Source organism: Citrus clementina, unplaced genomic scaffold (assembly GCF_000493195.1).
Source record: "Citrus clementina cultivar Clemenules unplaced genomic scaffold, Citrus_clementina_v1.0 scaffold_6, whole genome shotgun sequence".
Classification (NCBI taxonomy): Eukaryota; Viridiplantae; Streptophyta; class Magnoliopsida; order Sapindales; family Rutaceae; genus Citrus; species Citrus x clementina.
The window spans coordinates 16,863,785-16,877,599 of NW_006262139.1; the positions used below are offsets into that span (position 1 = coordinate 16,863,785).

General features: G+C 35.4%; 2 protein-coding genes across 4 annotated transcripts; one reads left to right on the forward strand and one right to left on the reverse strand.

Annotated features, from left to right (window-relative positions):
- Nucleotides 1–5,257: 5,257 nt before the first annotated feature.
- LOC18039847 (nodulation-signaling pathway 2 protein) lies at nt 5,258–7,066 on the forward strand. The gene has a single exon (XM_024182062.1). It carries the CDS (start codon nt 5,381–5,383, stop codon nt 6,887–6,889), a length of 1,509 nt encoding a protein of 502 aa, XP_024037830.1. The 5' UTR covers nt 5,258–5,380; the 3' UTR covers nt 6,890–7,066.
- Nucleotides 7,067–7,548: 482 nt separating this feature from the next.
- On the reverse strand, nt 7,549–13,195 carry LOC18039848 (ubiquitin-activating enzyme E1 1). Of its 3 annotated transcripts, none has more exons than XM_024181610.1 (7): nt 13,017–13,195; nt 12,433–12,815; nt 12,117–12,334; nt 10,651–11,445; nt 9,600–10,468; nt 9,069–9,501; nt 7,549–8,283 (listed from the first exon to the last, which is right to left on the reverse strand). In XM_024181610.1, the coding sequence occupies exons 2-7, from the start codon at nt 12,800–12,802 to the stop codon at nt 7,687–7,689; spliced, it is 3,282 nt and encodes a 1,093-aa protein (XP_024037378.1). In that variant the 5' UTR covers nt 12,803–12,815; nt 13,017–13,195; the 3' UTR covers nt 7,549–7,686. The 3 variants fall into 3 exon arrangements, with proteins under 3 accessions (XP_024037378.1, XP_024037377.1, XP_006429468.1); XM_024181609.1 differs by having other exon boundaries at nt 13,012–13,195; XM_006429405.2 differs by having other exon boundaries at nt 12,960–13,195.
- Between the last annotated feature and the right edge of the window lie 620 nt (nt 13,196–13,815).

The following is a 13,815-nucleotide window of genomic DNA, read 5'->3' on the forward strand; positions in this document are numbered from 1 at the left end:
CTAAATTAAACATAATAAGAATTAGCACAATCGACGTCCGTGTTGACCAAAATATCTGCGATAGTATTACCTTCCTGATAGATGTAATTAGAATAAACAAAAATACATGGAACTAATCATCTTCTTACAATTTAGCCATTCAATCTTAAAAGCCGTCAAAGAGAGGCTGAAAATGCAAACTCGAAAGGCAAGCAAGAGAAGCGACAGAACCTTAAACGTGTACTTGTAATCATAACAATTAATTCTCCACGAAATCTTTATTATTTTCTTCATCCTTATCTGTTCATGATAATGCAAACAAGACGTGTACAATCTATGCCTATATTATTTTAAATTAATACAATTAAAACGTATGATATATTATGTGTTGAGGGAGGGAGATCAAGAATTAGATCCCATTTTGTGGCCTCCAATGTAGGAAGGAATTACCACAATGACCGTCAGTCTTAATTAAGTCTTAATTCTTTCACAAAAAATTAAATCTTGACTAAGTCAGCTATCGTTTAAGGACAAAAAAAATTGATAAAAATAAATAATAAATAGTGATGACAATAATAATCTTTTCTGGGTACTTGCTGACAATTTAACAGAATTCTTACGGTAATTGTCTAATTGATGGAAGAGACGTCCACACTTCAATTTTCTTTACGTGTCTTGATTCCATGTGATTATATATCACATCAATTCTCATGCAGTGTATTAATTTACCTTTCACATTAATTCAAAATTTATCACCCTTCAGTGGGTTAGCTAGAAGAAGGTCTTTGATTAATTAAAAAATATTCAGGGTTAGCTACTTGATACAAATTCGATTAATTAACGGCCGCTAATACGGAATCTATTATCAATATCATGCAGGTCATTCATGTATGTTTTAAGTTCAAAGCCTATTGTTTTTGTCAGGATTCCAGCCAATTTTATATTTAAGATATTATTCGGCCGCTCAAGTGAGAGAATACGAATACTCAATGAGGGGCAATATTTTAGCATTATCCATATAAGGAAAATTGAAAAAAAAAAAAAAAACAATCTCTAAGAGGATATAAAGCAGACTTCTAAATGAATCGGTTCAATATACTTTTTTTTTTTAACATTCGAATTTTATTTTATTCTACAATTAGAAATACGTCCCACGAAAGAACTATATTATATATATAAACTATGTTCTAATGGATTTCTATAATCTAATATTAATTGAAATAAACTATGCTATAATGCAAGTAATTAGACAAATCATAGAGGATATTTATTGGGTCTAATGACAGCAAAGCTTTTAAAAAGATTCGGATATGATGGCAAATCATTATCCAAATAGTATCTATAATCACTTTCATAATTTGTGAAAAAGAACAACAAAAGACAAAAAAAAAAAAATTTGTAAATTGCATCAATTAGTTAAGTAGTCCCAAACTATTGGCTTTCGTGTGTCAGTCTCTATTTTTTCACAGCTCGTGGTATGCAATATGCAAAGCGAACCAAACCTCGACAAAAAAGCAACAAAAATTGTGCACAAAATGTGGTTCGAAATTAAAAACTCAAAACGATGTTTTGCAGTATGTTTTTATCACCCTTTTATAGAATTTTGCTCAAACAATTGTACTTTAAATATAATATTTTCTGCCATGTACAATCCAACATGTTCGCAAAACCTGTAATGCTCATGCCTCGTAATATAACCAAATTTGGCTTAAACGAAAAAATTAGTGCTGTCTGGCTAGACTCAATACCAGCAAAAATCCATTCTGTAATTGATGTGTTGTAAAGCAATGAAATGTTTACTTTCCAATAATATATATATATATAACTACTATAAAATTTTGACATGTTCTTTACACTACCTTTTATTTTTAAGCGTGTATCAATCAACTACTTTGACACTAAAAATAATTATTTTACCCCTAAATGAATTAAAAAACCATTTTATTTTATAAATTTTTGAAAAATAAAAAAATTATAATTACAAAAATACCTCTAAATTTGACAAAATAAACAAATCTCAAATCCAACATGTTATTTTTTTTTTATAATTATCATGTTAATTTTTTGTAATTATAATTTCATTTAATTTGTATAGGGAAGTTTCTTAATATTAATTATAGGAAAGTTTACAATAATTATAGGGAGCTTTTCTCTTCATGTTAATTTTTTTTCAACTTCCCTATACTTAATTTAATTACAAAAATTAAATGAAATTATAATTACAAAAAATTATGATTACAAGATGTGAATTTTTTATAATTTCATTTAAAGATTATCATCTTAGATTTTGATATTTATTTGTTTTGTTGAATTTAGAGATGTTCTTATAGTCATAATTTTTTTAATTTTTTTTTCAAAATTTTGTTGAATAAAATAGTTTTTTAAATTTATTTCGGGGTAAAATTGTTATTTTTAGTGTTAAAGTGGTTGATTGATACAAATTTAAAAACAAAGGTGGTGCAAAAAACATGTCAAAGTTTTGTGGTGGTTAGATGTACATATGATAAAATAAAAGTGGTGCAAAAATAATTTTCCTGATTAAAAATTCACAATTAATTTTATTCTTTTGTAGTTATTTACCTAAAGTTTATAAAACGTATCAATGCTCCACATTTTTTTAAAATAACATTAGAGTACTTAACTGAATATCAGTACGATAACTATTTTGACTTTAAGATAAGGCATTTGTGACTTTGTACAATAAAAAATAAAACTATTTTTCTCCATTATCCTTTCCGTCCTTAAATTTGGAGGCTTTATAACAAATCCTTTGTCACCAACATGAAGACAAAATAAAATAAAAAGAATAATTCTAAGTCCTCAGTCCTCACCGTAGCTGCTCGATCCTCTCTCAAATTGCTTTAATTTCATACTTCTTCTCATCAAATTGACTTCACCAAATACTTTTCCATACATCATTCAGAGTTTCAATTCAATTTTGAAAACCCCTCAAAAGACCAAAAGTACCCGTCACCCAACCGAACCTAGAACCATTCGATTCTTTCTCAAATTGCTTCAATTTCTTACCTATTCTTATCAATTAACTTCAACAAACACATATCATTCATTTTTTTCTTTTTTCTTTTCCCTCGGTTCCATTTTATATCACACTTCGATTTTGAAACCCCAAAATTGCCCCACCAAAATCGAATCAACAAATATTCAACATTCAAAGTTTGTTTCGCAGTAAAAAATAGAAGGACTTTGGTGAAAATAATGTCGGGATTGGATAGTGGAAGCGAGTTTCTTCTTCATGCAAATTGGGGCTCGAAGTGAATGAATAATGGAGTATTTGGATCATAAACCCCCCCCCCCCCAACCCCCCCCAAAAAAAACTGAAAATCCTGTAACAAATTGTGATTTTGTTAATTAACTAAATTACTCCTATAATATCATCCATCTTTTCTGGCGGAAAAGTAATTAATTGGTATACTTTATAAATTTTAGGTGGATAACTACAAAAGAAAAAAAAAAGTATTTGTATATTTTTTATAAACTATGAAACTTTAGATGGTTGGTGAATATTTACCCGTAGTTTATAATATTGACTTCAATTTTCATTTCCTTAATGCTAAATTTACCAAAGAGATTAAGAATATTTATAAAAATTTTATTCCAAAATGTTGTGTCCAAAATTACTTGTAAAAATTTTAGAAGTGATTTATTTTGTTTTATAGGATTAGGATCCTCTCCTACTTTTTTCCTAGTCTTTCAAATGTAGAGAAAAACAACTGTCTTAAATTAAATAAAGTGGAAAAAAGGGATTAGAATCATTTCCTGATCTGAGCACTTTTGATCTTTTACAAATCTTATGATACATGTGTTTTAGTGTTAGTAGATGATTATGATTTAACTACTTTTTTTTTTAATTTATTAACCACTAATCATATTAACAGAATTTGCTCAGATGAAGATTAGATCATGAGAGGATCATGATCCAAAAAAAAAGATGGCTTGATTGTCAAATATCAAAATTCAAAATTCAATATTGGCCATTTATTTCACTAGGAGAGAATAGGAGAGAAAAAACACTAAGAGAGGATCATTGTCCATTTTAATTTTAACTTAGATGTCATTTTTTCGTTAATTTATTATATGTATAAATCATAATAATGTAGTTATTTTTCTTTTTTCTTACATATGAAAATTAATATTTTTACTAGAGATTGACATAACATCATCATCGTGATTATAATTATAATAACAACAACAACAATAACGAATAATTTCAACCTGTCCCCACGTTCATCAACATTCATCAATTTGAACCCATTCTTTCTGCTAGTCATCAAATTTCACCCATTAGAGTACACCATTAAAACCTAACAGACTTGGTCATAGACATGTAAATTGATGATTTTGCCCTTTGCTTATTCCTATTTTTTTTAAAGAAAAATAAACATATTATTAAATTAGATTCTAATTTTAATTAATTTAATACTCATGTACTACGCCTAATACATATACACACACATACATACATACTTATATTCACCTCAAATATTTACTAGGATCATCTTTAGACGAAATCTACCATAACACAATTTAAATTTCTACTCTCATAAACAGGAGAGGAACATTTACACCACCCACATTAATTTAATTAATCAAATCATTATTATATTTATATATTCCTATATAAAAATAGATAATTGTGTTTGGTATTCAATCAAACATTTCAAAAGGGACGTAAAAACATTAAATGTAAACGAAAATAATAATGATTTGACCTTATCAATTTAAGTGTAGTGTTTATGGAGTTTTCATGCAACCTTGGATAATATTTTTATTGTATGTATATGCTTGTCCTTCATTAGAAGCTAAAAAATAATTTAGATACATTCGATGCCCCTTCACGTAGAGGTCTATTTTGTTTTCATATGGTAGAACGGCCAGGCGTCGTTTTATGCAGAGGATTAATTTCTCTCCCCTGGGATACTGAAGAACCAATCAATGCACAGCCTATATACATATATTAAAATTTTCCAACGTAAATTAGGAAACTCTCACTATATATATATATATATATAATGAGAATTCCGGCCCTTCATTAAAATACAGAAAAGGTAATTACAGTGAATTGATATGAAAAGTTATATAACTAATTTCTCTATTAAAAAAATATTTTTACGAAATTTACATGCAAACGTCCCTATCTTCAAGAACCTGCCAAGAAACAGCAAGAGGGCTTACCAGGGAACCTTAGGTTGATTAAAACTCTATGAAAGTAGGGTGATGGTGATCGGTAGCTTCTCATAATTAAATATGATTCATTTTTATATTCATTTTTTCCTTCGTATAAATACTGGTAAAGGGTGTTCGTCATCACAATTCAACCCAAACAAAATTCTCATTAATTCCCTTTCTTAGTTACTCTTTCAGCATCATCATCAAATTAAACATGACGCAACAAGAGTTTCTTCAGCCCTCTTGGCCGTTTCACACAGTCATCAATTCAACTCTTGATGATGAATTGGGAACCTGTGATTTCAACTTTGACGATGATACCTCAGATTATTCATTGACATCGAATCTTTCTTACCTGTTTTCTAATGAAATGACCCCATTTCCACCTTGTGATGATGAATTACAAGCCATGATGAATGAATTTTCCATGGAATTGGGAAATTTCGAGTCTGCTTTTAGTGACAAAGTCAAAGATTTTGGCACAAGTTTTGATAATAGCGAGGGAAGTTTAAGCCTTCTTTCACAAGTTTCTTCTCCTAGTACACCAACGAAATCAAGCGAGGCTTCAATGGACTCAACGGTGACTTTCCTGGGAGAAGATATGGAAATTGATAATCAATTGGGGGTTCTGCATCTTCTCCAGGCTTATGGAGAAGCTGTAGAGAAGGAGCAGAGAGAGCTCGCGGACGTGATCATCAGATGCTTAAGCGATAAAGCTAGTCCAGCAGGTGAAATCTTGGAGCGCCTTGCATACAACTTATCCCCCGACTTTGAAAAGAAAGGGGATTATTTGATGCAAGAATCAAGAAAAAACTTTGAGGCGGCCTTCAAGGCATTTTACCAAATTTTCCCATATGGAAGGTTTGCTCACTTCGCGGCAAACTCTGCAATCCTTGAGTCTATACCGGATGATGCTGAGCACGTACACATAGTGGACTTTGACATGGGAGAAGGGATTCAGTGGCCTTCAATGATTGAGGCCATGGCGCGACAAAATAGAACACTGAGATTGACATCGGTAAAGATAGAGGATAGTGAATTTGCTCGTGTACCAAGGCAATGGAGTTTTGAGGAGACAAGAAAGCAACTATGTGATTATGCAAGAGATTTTGGCCTAAAGTTGAAGGTGGAGGAGATGGATTTTGAGGAATTGGTGTGGGAGATGAAGAGGAAGAAAAAAGGTTGCAGCAAAGAATGGTCGGTGTTTAACTGCATTGTAGAGCTTCCGCACATGGGAAGAAGCAGAAGCAGAAAGCATGTTATAGAGTTTCTACAAGTTGCCAAGGAAATGTTATGCAGAAGCCGAGGTATTGTAACTTTAGGAGATGGAGATGCTTGTGAGAAAGTGATTGGCAGTTCAGGTTTTGGGTCATTTTTTGAAGGGTATCTGGAGCATTACCAAGCTGTTTTAGAATCAATGAAAACAAGTTTTCCGACACAACTTGCAGGAGCAAGAATGGCCATGGAGTGTCTTTTTGTGGCACCTTACATCTCCTCCCATGGTTGGTTGCAAAAATGGGAGGAAATAAGGCAAGGGTATCATCTTCAGGCAGGATTTGGATTGGAGAAATGTGAAGTGAGTAAAGGTTTTTTGATGGAAGCCAAAGAATTGATGAAAGGGGAAAGCTCATATGAAGTGACAATTGGAGGACAGAGTAAGAATGAAATTATTCTTGAGTGGAGAGGAACACCACTAGTGAGAGTCTCTGCTTGGAGAAGTTAAAGCTATATGATTGGGTGGAGGGAAAAATGAAATTCTGAGAGTACATATGTATGGCATGCACACCGTGCCCTTTCTTTATGATGTACAGATTAATTATGTTGTTATTGTGCAAGAAAATTTGATTAAATCAATAGATTGACGATAGACATCCTGAATTCTGAAAAAAGCAGTCCTTCAAGGCCCCAGTGTTGTTATTTCACCAAGAACTGAACATGATCTGTCCAAGAATTCACATTTTAGTTGGATCTTAGCGTGTGATCCCTTTTAACATTGATTAACTAGCATCTCAAAATTGTGCTACCATTTTATACGCCCTAAAGACAACACCTCAATAGAAGATATCCCAATAATTTACCTCCGGTAATTTTCCATTTAAAAATTATTAACTGTTGAGAATTAATAACAACCAGAACCAAGAGTCTAAAAGAAATATTTCTATTAATCTGGAAAAGGACAAGATATTTACCTGCAACTTCAGCTTTCAGACATTTATCATCTGTCTATTCTCTCTAATTTGACTTCGTAAATGCTACTCTGTAACAGTAGCCCTCCCCGTCGCTTGAATTCACAATAATCATGCATCACAGAAAGATCAAGACTGAAAATTCAGCACATGCCCTGACTCGAATCATAAACAACTCAAACATTCTACTCTAATGGAACTGAATAAGCTACTGATTGATAGGAGAATATTTAGTCACCATAACAAATCCAGTACATCTGCTCATGTTCACAAAGCATATCATTCATTTTTCATCCTACCAATAAATGTCAACTAATTAACTAGACGGAAACACCTAACTAAAGTAAATTGAGATTTGAGGAATATCAATATCATTGTCATCTTCATCCTCGCATGCGACTACCACATCAAAATGTTGTCGATATGGAGGCAGTTCTGCCTTGGCCACATCCCTAACCAGATCCACCACCTTCTTGTCCATCCTTTCTTTGTGCCTCGGAAACATGCTGTTAAAAAGCAAGCAACTCCCATAGGAGATGCTGTAAGCATTCAAGCCCTTGTCCTGCAACCACTGAAGAAGTTGTCTTAGTGTAGGGTTGTCCCGCAAAATCCACCGGTCCCACACAGTCCAGCTCATATCCTGATGCTTGAACACCTTAGGTGGAACTGGCTCAGCCATCGAGAACAGAGGGAGGGCCAGATTGGCAAAGGTATTTCGGTAGTCTTCCAGTTTGTGCCCACCATCTAGAACCTTATAAAGCTCCAAGCACACAAGACCAGTTGCCATGGCAGTAGAGGTTGCGATTGCTGGGATAATCCTCCCTGCAATGAACTTGGCCTTGAGCTTGTCAACTTCAGGGATGCCATAGTTCCTTGCCCTCATGTTTGCAAGGCCAGCTATTAAGTCCATGTGAAAGTTTGTATCATCATCCTGCAAAATCAGATATATATCCAATACAAGTAAGAAACTAGAAACTAGACTATAAATCAGCAAATATTTATTTAAAGAAAAAGAAACTCAATGACAGGTTATGAGGCCTGAACAGTGGAATGATGATTATCAAGTATAGATATCCTATATATCAGAAACCACCAAACATCCACATGAAACAAGTCAATTTCCTTCTTTTGGACATAATTGAACTTATTTTTCAAAAGGTGTTAATGATCAAGTCCACCAAGCTCAATAGTGAAATTTTCCAGACTATGGATCACCCTCCCCGGGTACTTCATAAACCATCAAGCTCAGTACGAGAAAGAGAACACAATGTTGTAATGAAGAATATTAAACTCCAATAGCTTAGGTCCTCCAAAACAAACCGACCTGCCCTCAAACATAATCTATAAATAAACCTAGTGTTACTGCTAAACTCATCTGTAATGAAGGGGAAGAGCTTTGCACCCAATTCTTAAGAACCAAACCTTTATATGAGTCCTTCCCCCCCCCCCCCCCCCCCCCCCCCCCCAAAAAAAAAGAAAGTTTTATGTGTTTAAATATATATAAAACCAAACAAGAACTAGTGCACAGTAGTCATTTAGGAGGCATAGGTTCTCTCCGACACCAACAAGCAAAACTACATCAAAAGGTTCTTACAGATTGACAACAACACTGCAGCCCAAGACCTCCTAGTTTGGTGTAAGAAACAGAACAAAAACTGGATGATAGCATTACAATATATTGCATATAAAATATAATAAAAACCAAATAACATTAACCTTTTCAAACTGGATTGGGTTCATCTTGTAACCTGTTGGCAGCTGCTTCTGGCATTTTTCTAACTTTTGGAGCAACTCATTGATTACTACAGCATCATCAATTGATCCAGTGGACATACTTGTGGCTTTCTCATCTGTCTCAATCTTTACATTTTCCTTGGGCTGGAAATCAGGGACTATCACTTTGTTAACAGCATCAGCTAGCTTTACGGGTGACTTGACCCAATCAGGGATAGGAATGCCATATGTTTCAGCTCGTAATATTGATGCTGCCATCAAAAATTGAAGGTGACTGAGATCATCAACTGAGAACTGCAAAGGGCGGGGGAAACGCTTGGGGGCTGACCAGAAGGGTGTCCCGTTGCTGGTTGTAGCATTCTCAGGAAAAGTAAATGTCAATTGCTTCACACGGTCAGCAAAGTAGTCTTCAAACCTGGTTTAGTTAATAGCAAAAGATCAGAAGCTGAATTAAGAAAAGATCAAGATAGAGTGCAACTTAAAAAACATGCAATCAATAACTAAACATAGTACCTTAGACGGGCCCAGGTGATACAGTCTTGGAATGTTTCACATCTCTCCTTATCAAGGCATTCAAGGACGCGGTCCAAGTTGTCCCTGGCCTGAGCATCACCAGCATTCTTCATTGCAGATGCGTACTCAGTGGGACTAGTCAGATAGGCATTTACTTCTGCTGGTGTCTTCTCAAGCAAACCCTCAAACTCAGACCGAGCCCAAGTCAGGCAGTGATCAATGTTGTGTGGGAATGAATGAACTGTGCACATGGGAGCTTGTTTTTCAGGTGGGTCTCGTGACGCACCATAATTTTCAGTCAAGTGCGGAATGACCATCTGAGTATTGCACTTGGCACCTAGAGTTCCTGACTCCAAAAGTGGCTTTTGGAAATATAAGCACCTCTGGTCAATGTAAAGCCTGGCATTGACATTATCCAGAGCATTGACAACAACGTTCAGATTCTCCCAGAATGTATCATTAAACACATTCTCAGTCTCTGGGTTTGCACGGATCTGCAAGGCTTCAGTATTTAGATGAGGATTTATCAAAGCAGCTGCAGAAGCAGCAACTGAGGATTTAGCCTGCCCAATGTTCCAATCCCGGAACAGAAATTGCCTGCTAAGGTTGCTCTTCTCAATGACATCATCATCTGTAATTGTCAACTTCCCTTGGTTACCACAAGAAACCCCCATTAATGCTAGATTTTTTAAGAACTCACACCCCAGAGCACCAGACCCTACAACAAACACTTTAGCTTCCTCCAACTTTTTCTGGAGCTTGGAGCCAAACACTGAAATCTGTGCATCATAACGACTGTTTAAGGGCTGCAAGTCCCTGGGATCCAAGGGTTCCGAGGGAAGTGACTCAACAGAATCGAAGTAGAAAAACTGTCCACAAAAAAATTTAACACTCAAGTCAATAGAGCTCTAAACATAAGCAATCTCAAATATAACAAAATGGATATGGGCAAAACAGTTGAACAATTAAATCCGAAAAACAAAATTCATGCAACATGACCATATCAAGCAGCCATTCCATACAGAACAAAGTCCTGACCAAGAATACCAACCTGTAAGAGAGGATGAAACTTTCCAGAGCAAGCCTTCACAACTTCCTGTCCAACAATACCACCAAACATGGCAGCCATGGGATTTAGTACAGCCCTCGCACCAAATGCAAAATGACGAAGCAGTTTGTGGTCAATTTCTTCAACCCTTCCATCTGCTAAGTTGTCATTGATGTTAGTGAACAGAGAGATGATTTTCTGAGCATCCTCCTCTGACCCTGCAACAGGGAAGCGTCCTAACTCTTGGATGGACTTATCCAGTGCCTGGAAGGCCAAGTGCAGGACTGGTGGACGATCAAACTTGGAGAAGTCACTTAAAAGGAAATCCCCAGGATCTTTCAATGCTTCTCGCAGAGGCTTAAAATTTATTATCTTGGGTTGTTTCACCTGTGTGACAATACCACCTTTCTCATATGCAGAATAATTAGTGGTGTCCTCATCAATAGAGAACGAGTAGGGTCTAGCATTCTTAACCTTCCTTGGTTTCCCATCATTTAATTCGGTCATCCCATGGACTTCAGAAAACACAACCAAATCCCCATCCTGAAACTCAATTCTCTCATCATCAACACAGGAAATAAGGGGAGGGTTGTCATTACTGATGGATGCGATTATACCAGTATGTGGTTCCTCCCCATCAACATCGAAAACTGTGAACTCAGGGCCAAAGTCACAGAAAATGTTACCAAAAAGACCCCTCACTTCAGATTTGATAAATGCAATTGGAGGCTGATGATTATGGCAGTAATCATCAAATTCAACCGCTTTCTCTAAGCTGATATCAGTAAAGACTACAGCCTGAAGAATACAATTCAAATGAAAATTTCATAAACTCAAATACTAATAAATAAAGCAAGATTATAGAATAAAAGCATAAAAAGACATGAACATTTTTCACTATAGTTAGACAGGATCAAAATGAAAAAGTACAGAATGCAGAACCATTGAAGAAAGTAAAATTACTGAAGGAACGAAAATCCTGAACTGGATATACAACAGAAGTCCAGCCATTAATCATATAAGATTACTGAAGGAAGAACATAAAATCCTTTCTTACCCTTGCAACTTATAATTCCAGCCGCTACTCAAAGAACAATGAAAACAGGCAGCACTGAAATGCATGGTGGACACCATTTAGCACATAAGTTATGGTCCTCTGGTTTAAAGGTTCTAGCACCTAATGTCTTCATCTACAGAATTACCAACGCTACCATAGTAGATCAGTAAATTTTCATATTGATTTTGTTGATGAGAAGCCAAAATACTAAAAATCATTATAACACAAAAGTTTACAAAATCATAGCTAAAATTAATTTCAAAACATTCCAAAGATGACAATAAACACACTGACTCTACTTTAACACATAATGTCACCCCCAAAAAAAAGGGACAAATAAATAACCATCAACAAACAATTCTGTAATTCAAAAATGATGCATCAGCTTTTACAAAGCATATGAAAGCATTACCTGGAAATCAGAGAGTGTCTCCTTAGTCAATTCAGTTGTCAAAGCCGAAATGGCCACAGCGTTATTCAGTTCTTGCAACTTCTGAATAGAGGCAAGAGCTCGATTCTTCCCAACATCATCTTCCGAGAAAATGAAATTGCTAGACAAATCCCACAACTCCACAACTCCCTCATCATGCAAGGTCACAGACTTAACACCAGCGAGAATAAGATTCTTTGCTGCAACAAGCATAAATCCCCTAAAAATTAATAACATAAAAACATAATACAAAAACATTTCATATTAAAAACTACAGCGTTTTACGAGTTTCACGTACCAATCTCGGCACCAAGGCCTTGCATTCCGGATATTAAGATATTTGAGGCGAATAGCCTCCTCATGGTCTCGCGACCATACACAGCTAGCTGGCGGCTGTGGAGATCCTCATCAATATCAGACGGATTTCCGTTACCAAGTCCCATGATCGACGAATCAGCGCCGTTGCTATTGTTACTGTTACTAGCGGCGGATTTTTCAGCACTCCTGACGTTCCCCGTGTTAGCAGCTGTAGTGGCGGTAGTCGCCGAAGCGATTGGGGGCAAATCGGTAATTTTATGTTTTTTAATCGAAGCTTCCGGTGAACGGATTGGTCCTGCTACTTCTAGTACCACAGCCTCTCCACCACCCGCTCTCTTGCAAGGAAGCATATAGAGCTCTGAACTGTTCACATTCATCTCCATTTCATCAATAAACAGTAATTCCAATCAAAACTAATAAAAGTTTTTTACGTCTAGATATTTAAATAAACAGACAAATATTTAACTTAATTAAGAATATTCGAGAGCGACAGAGGCGAAGATATACCAAGTGAAACTGCGAGGGAAATTGAGAGAGCGAGAGAGAGAATGGATTATACTTTACGTTGCGTTTTGGTTAGGGTTTTGTTGAGGCGAGATGCGATAGAGAGGAGCTACTCGGTGGAATCATTTCATTTAATTCATTTGATTCTCATTTCTCTTACTTGTATCATGTGTTTGTGCGTCTGTCTGCGTGATACGGGTGCGTATCGGCGTGGAAGTAAAGGACAGAAGGACACCGCGAGGGCGATGCGGTAAATGATGACTCGGCGGTGTTTGTTTGGTTGGATACGTTGTCGTGCGCCAGGAGCGGAATGATGTTGTCCCTGCACGAGGTTTGGCGTCTATTAGTTCTCGTTTAGTGATGACAAGTGGCTAGTGCGATCCGTACACGACCATAAAGCCCATAACCTTATAGCCTTAAACGAAGTGTGGTTGAATTTGATTTAAGGTGTTTGAAAAGTATTTGGATCTACATATATATTTAGTAATATGTGGGTTTGAGAAGTATTATATGCTTGGCACGTTACTTAGGAATACTAATATTTTTCCTTAACTTTAATGTGACATTTTATAGCAAATAATAACGATAGAATACGACATTTAAAATCTCCACCTCTATTACAAATAAAAATACAGAAAAAGCCATTTTCTTAATGCCTTGACTGGTATTAAGGTTAAGTAAATATATTTTAAAAATTACAGTATTAAAATATTTAGTAAATACTAGTTGTTAAGATTTGAAAACTAAGTTGATTTCATCCCACACTTAGGCTGCAATGCAGCTACCCCACAGTCCGATTGTAAGAGAAAATTTTCTCCTAAAATGTAGGTATGGTAGTGCAACTACCCCAAATTAGCTA

Coding starts and splice junctions, on each gene's coding strand:
- LOC18039847 (XM_024182062.1), top strand. CDS start 5,381: ATGACGCAACAAGAGTTTCTTCAGCCCTCTTGGCCGTTTCACACAGTC.
- LOC18039848 (XM_024181610.1), bottom strand. CDS start 12,802: ATGCTTCCTTGCAAGAGAGCGGGTGGTGGAGAGGCTGTGGTACTAGAA. Junction 12,335..12,432: donor AGGCCTTGGTGCCGAGATTG/GTACGTGAAACT, acceptor TGCTTGTTGCAG/CAAAGAATCTTATTCTCGCT. Junction 10,469..10,650: donor AGTTTCATCCTCTCTTACAG/GTTGGTATTCTT, acceptor TTTTGTGGACAG/TTTTTCTACTTCGATTCTGT.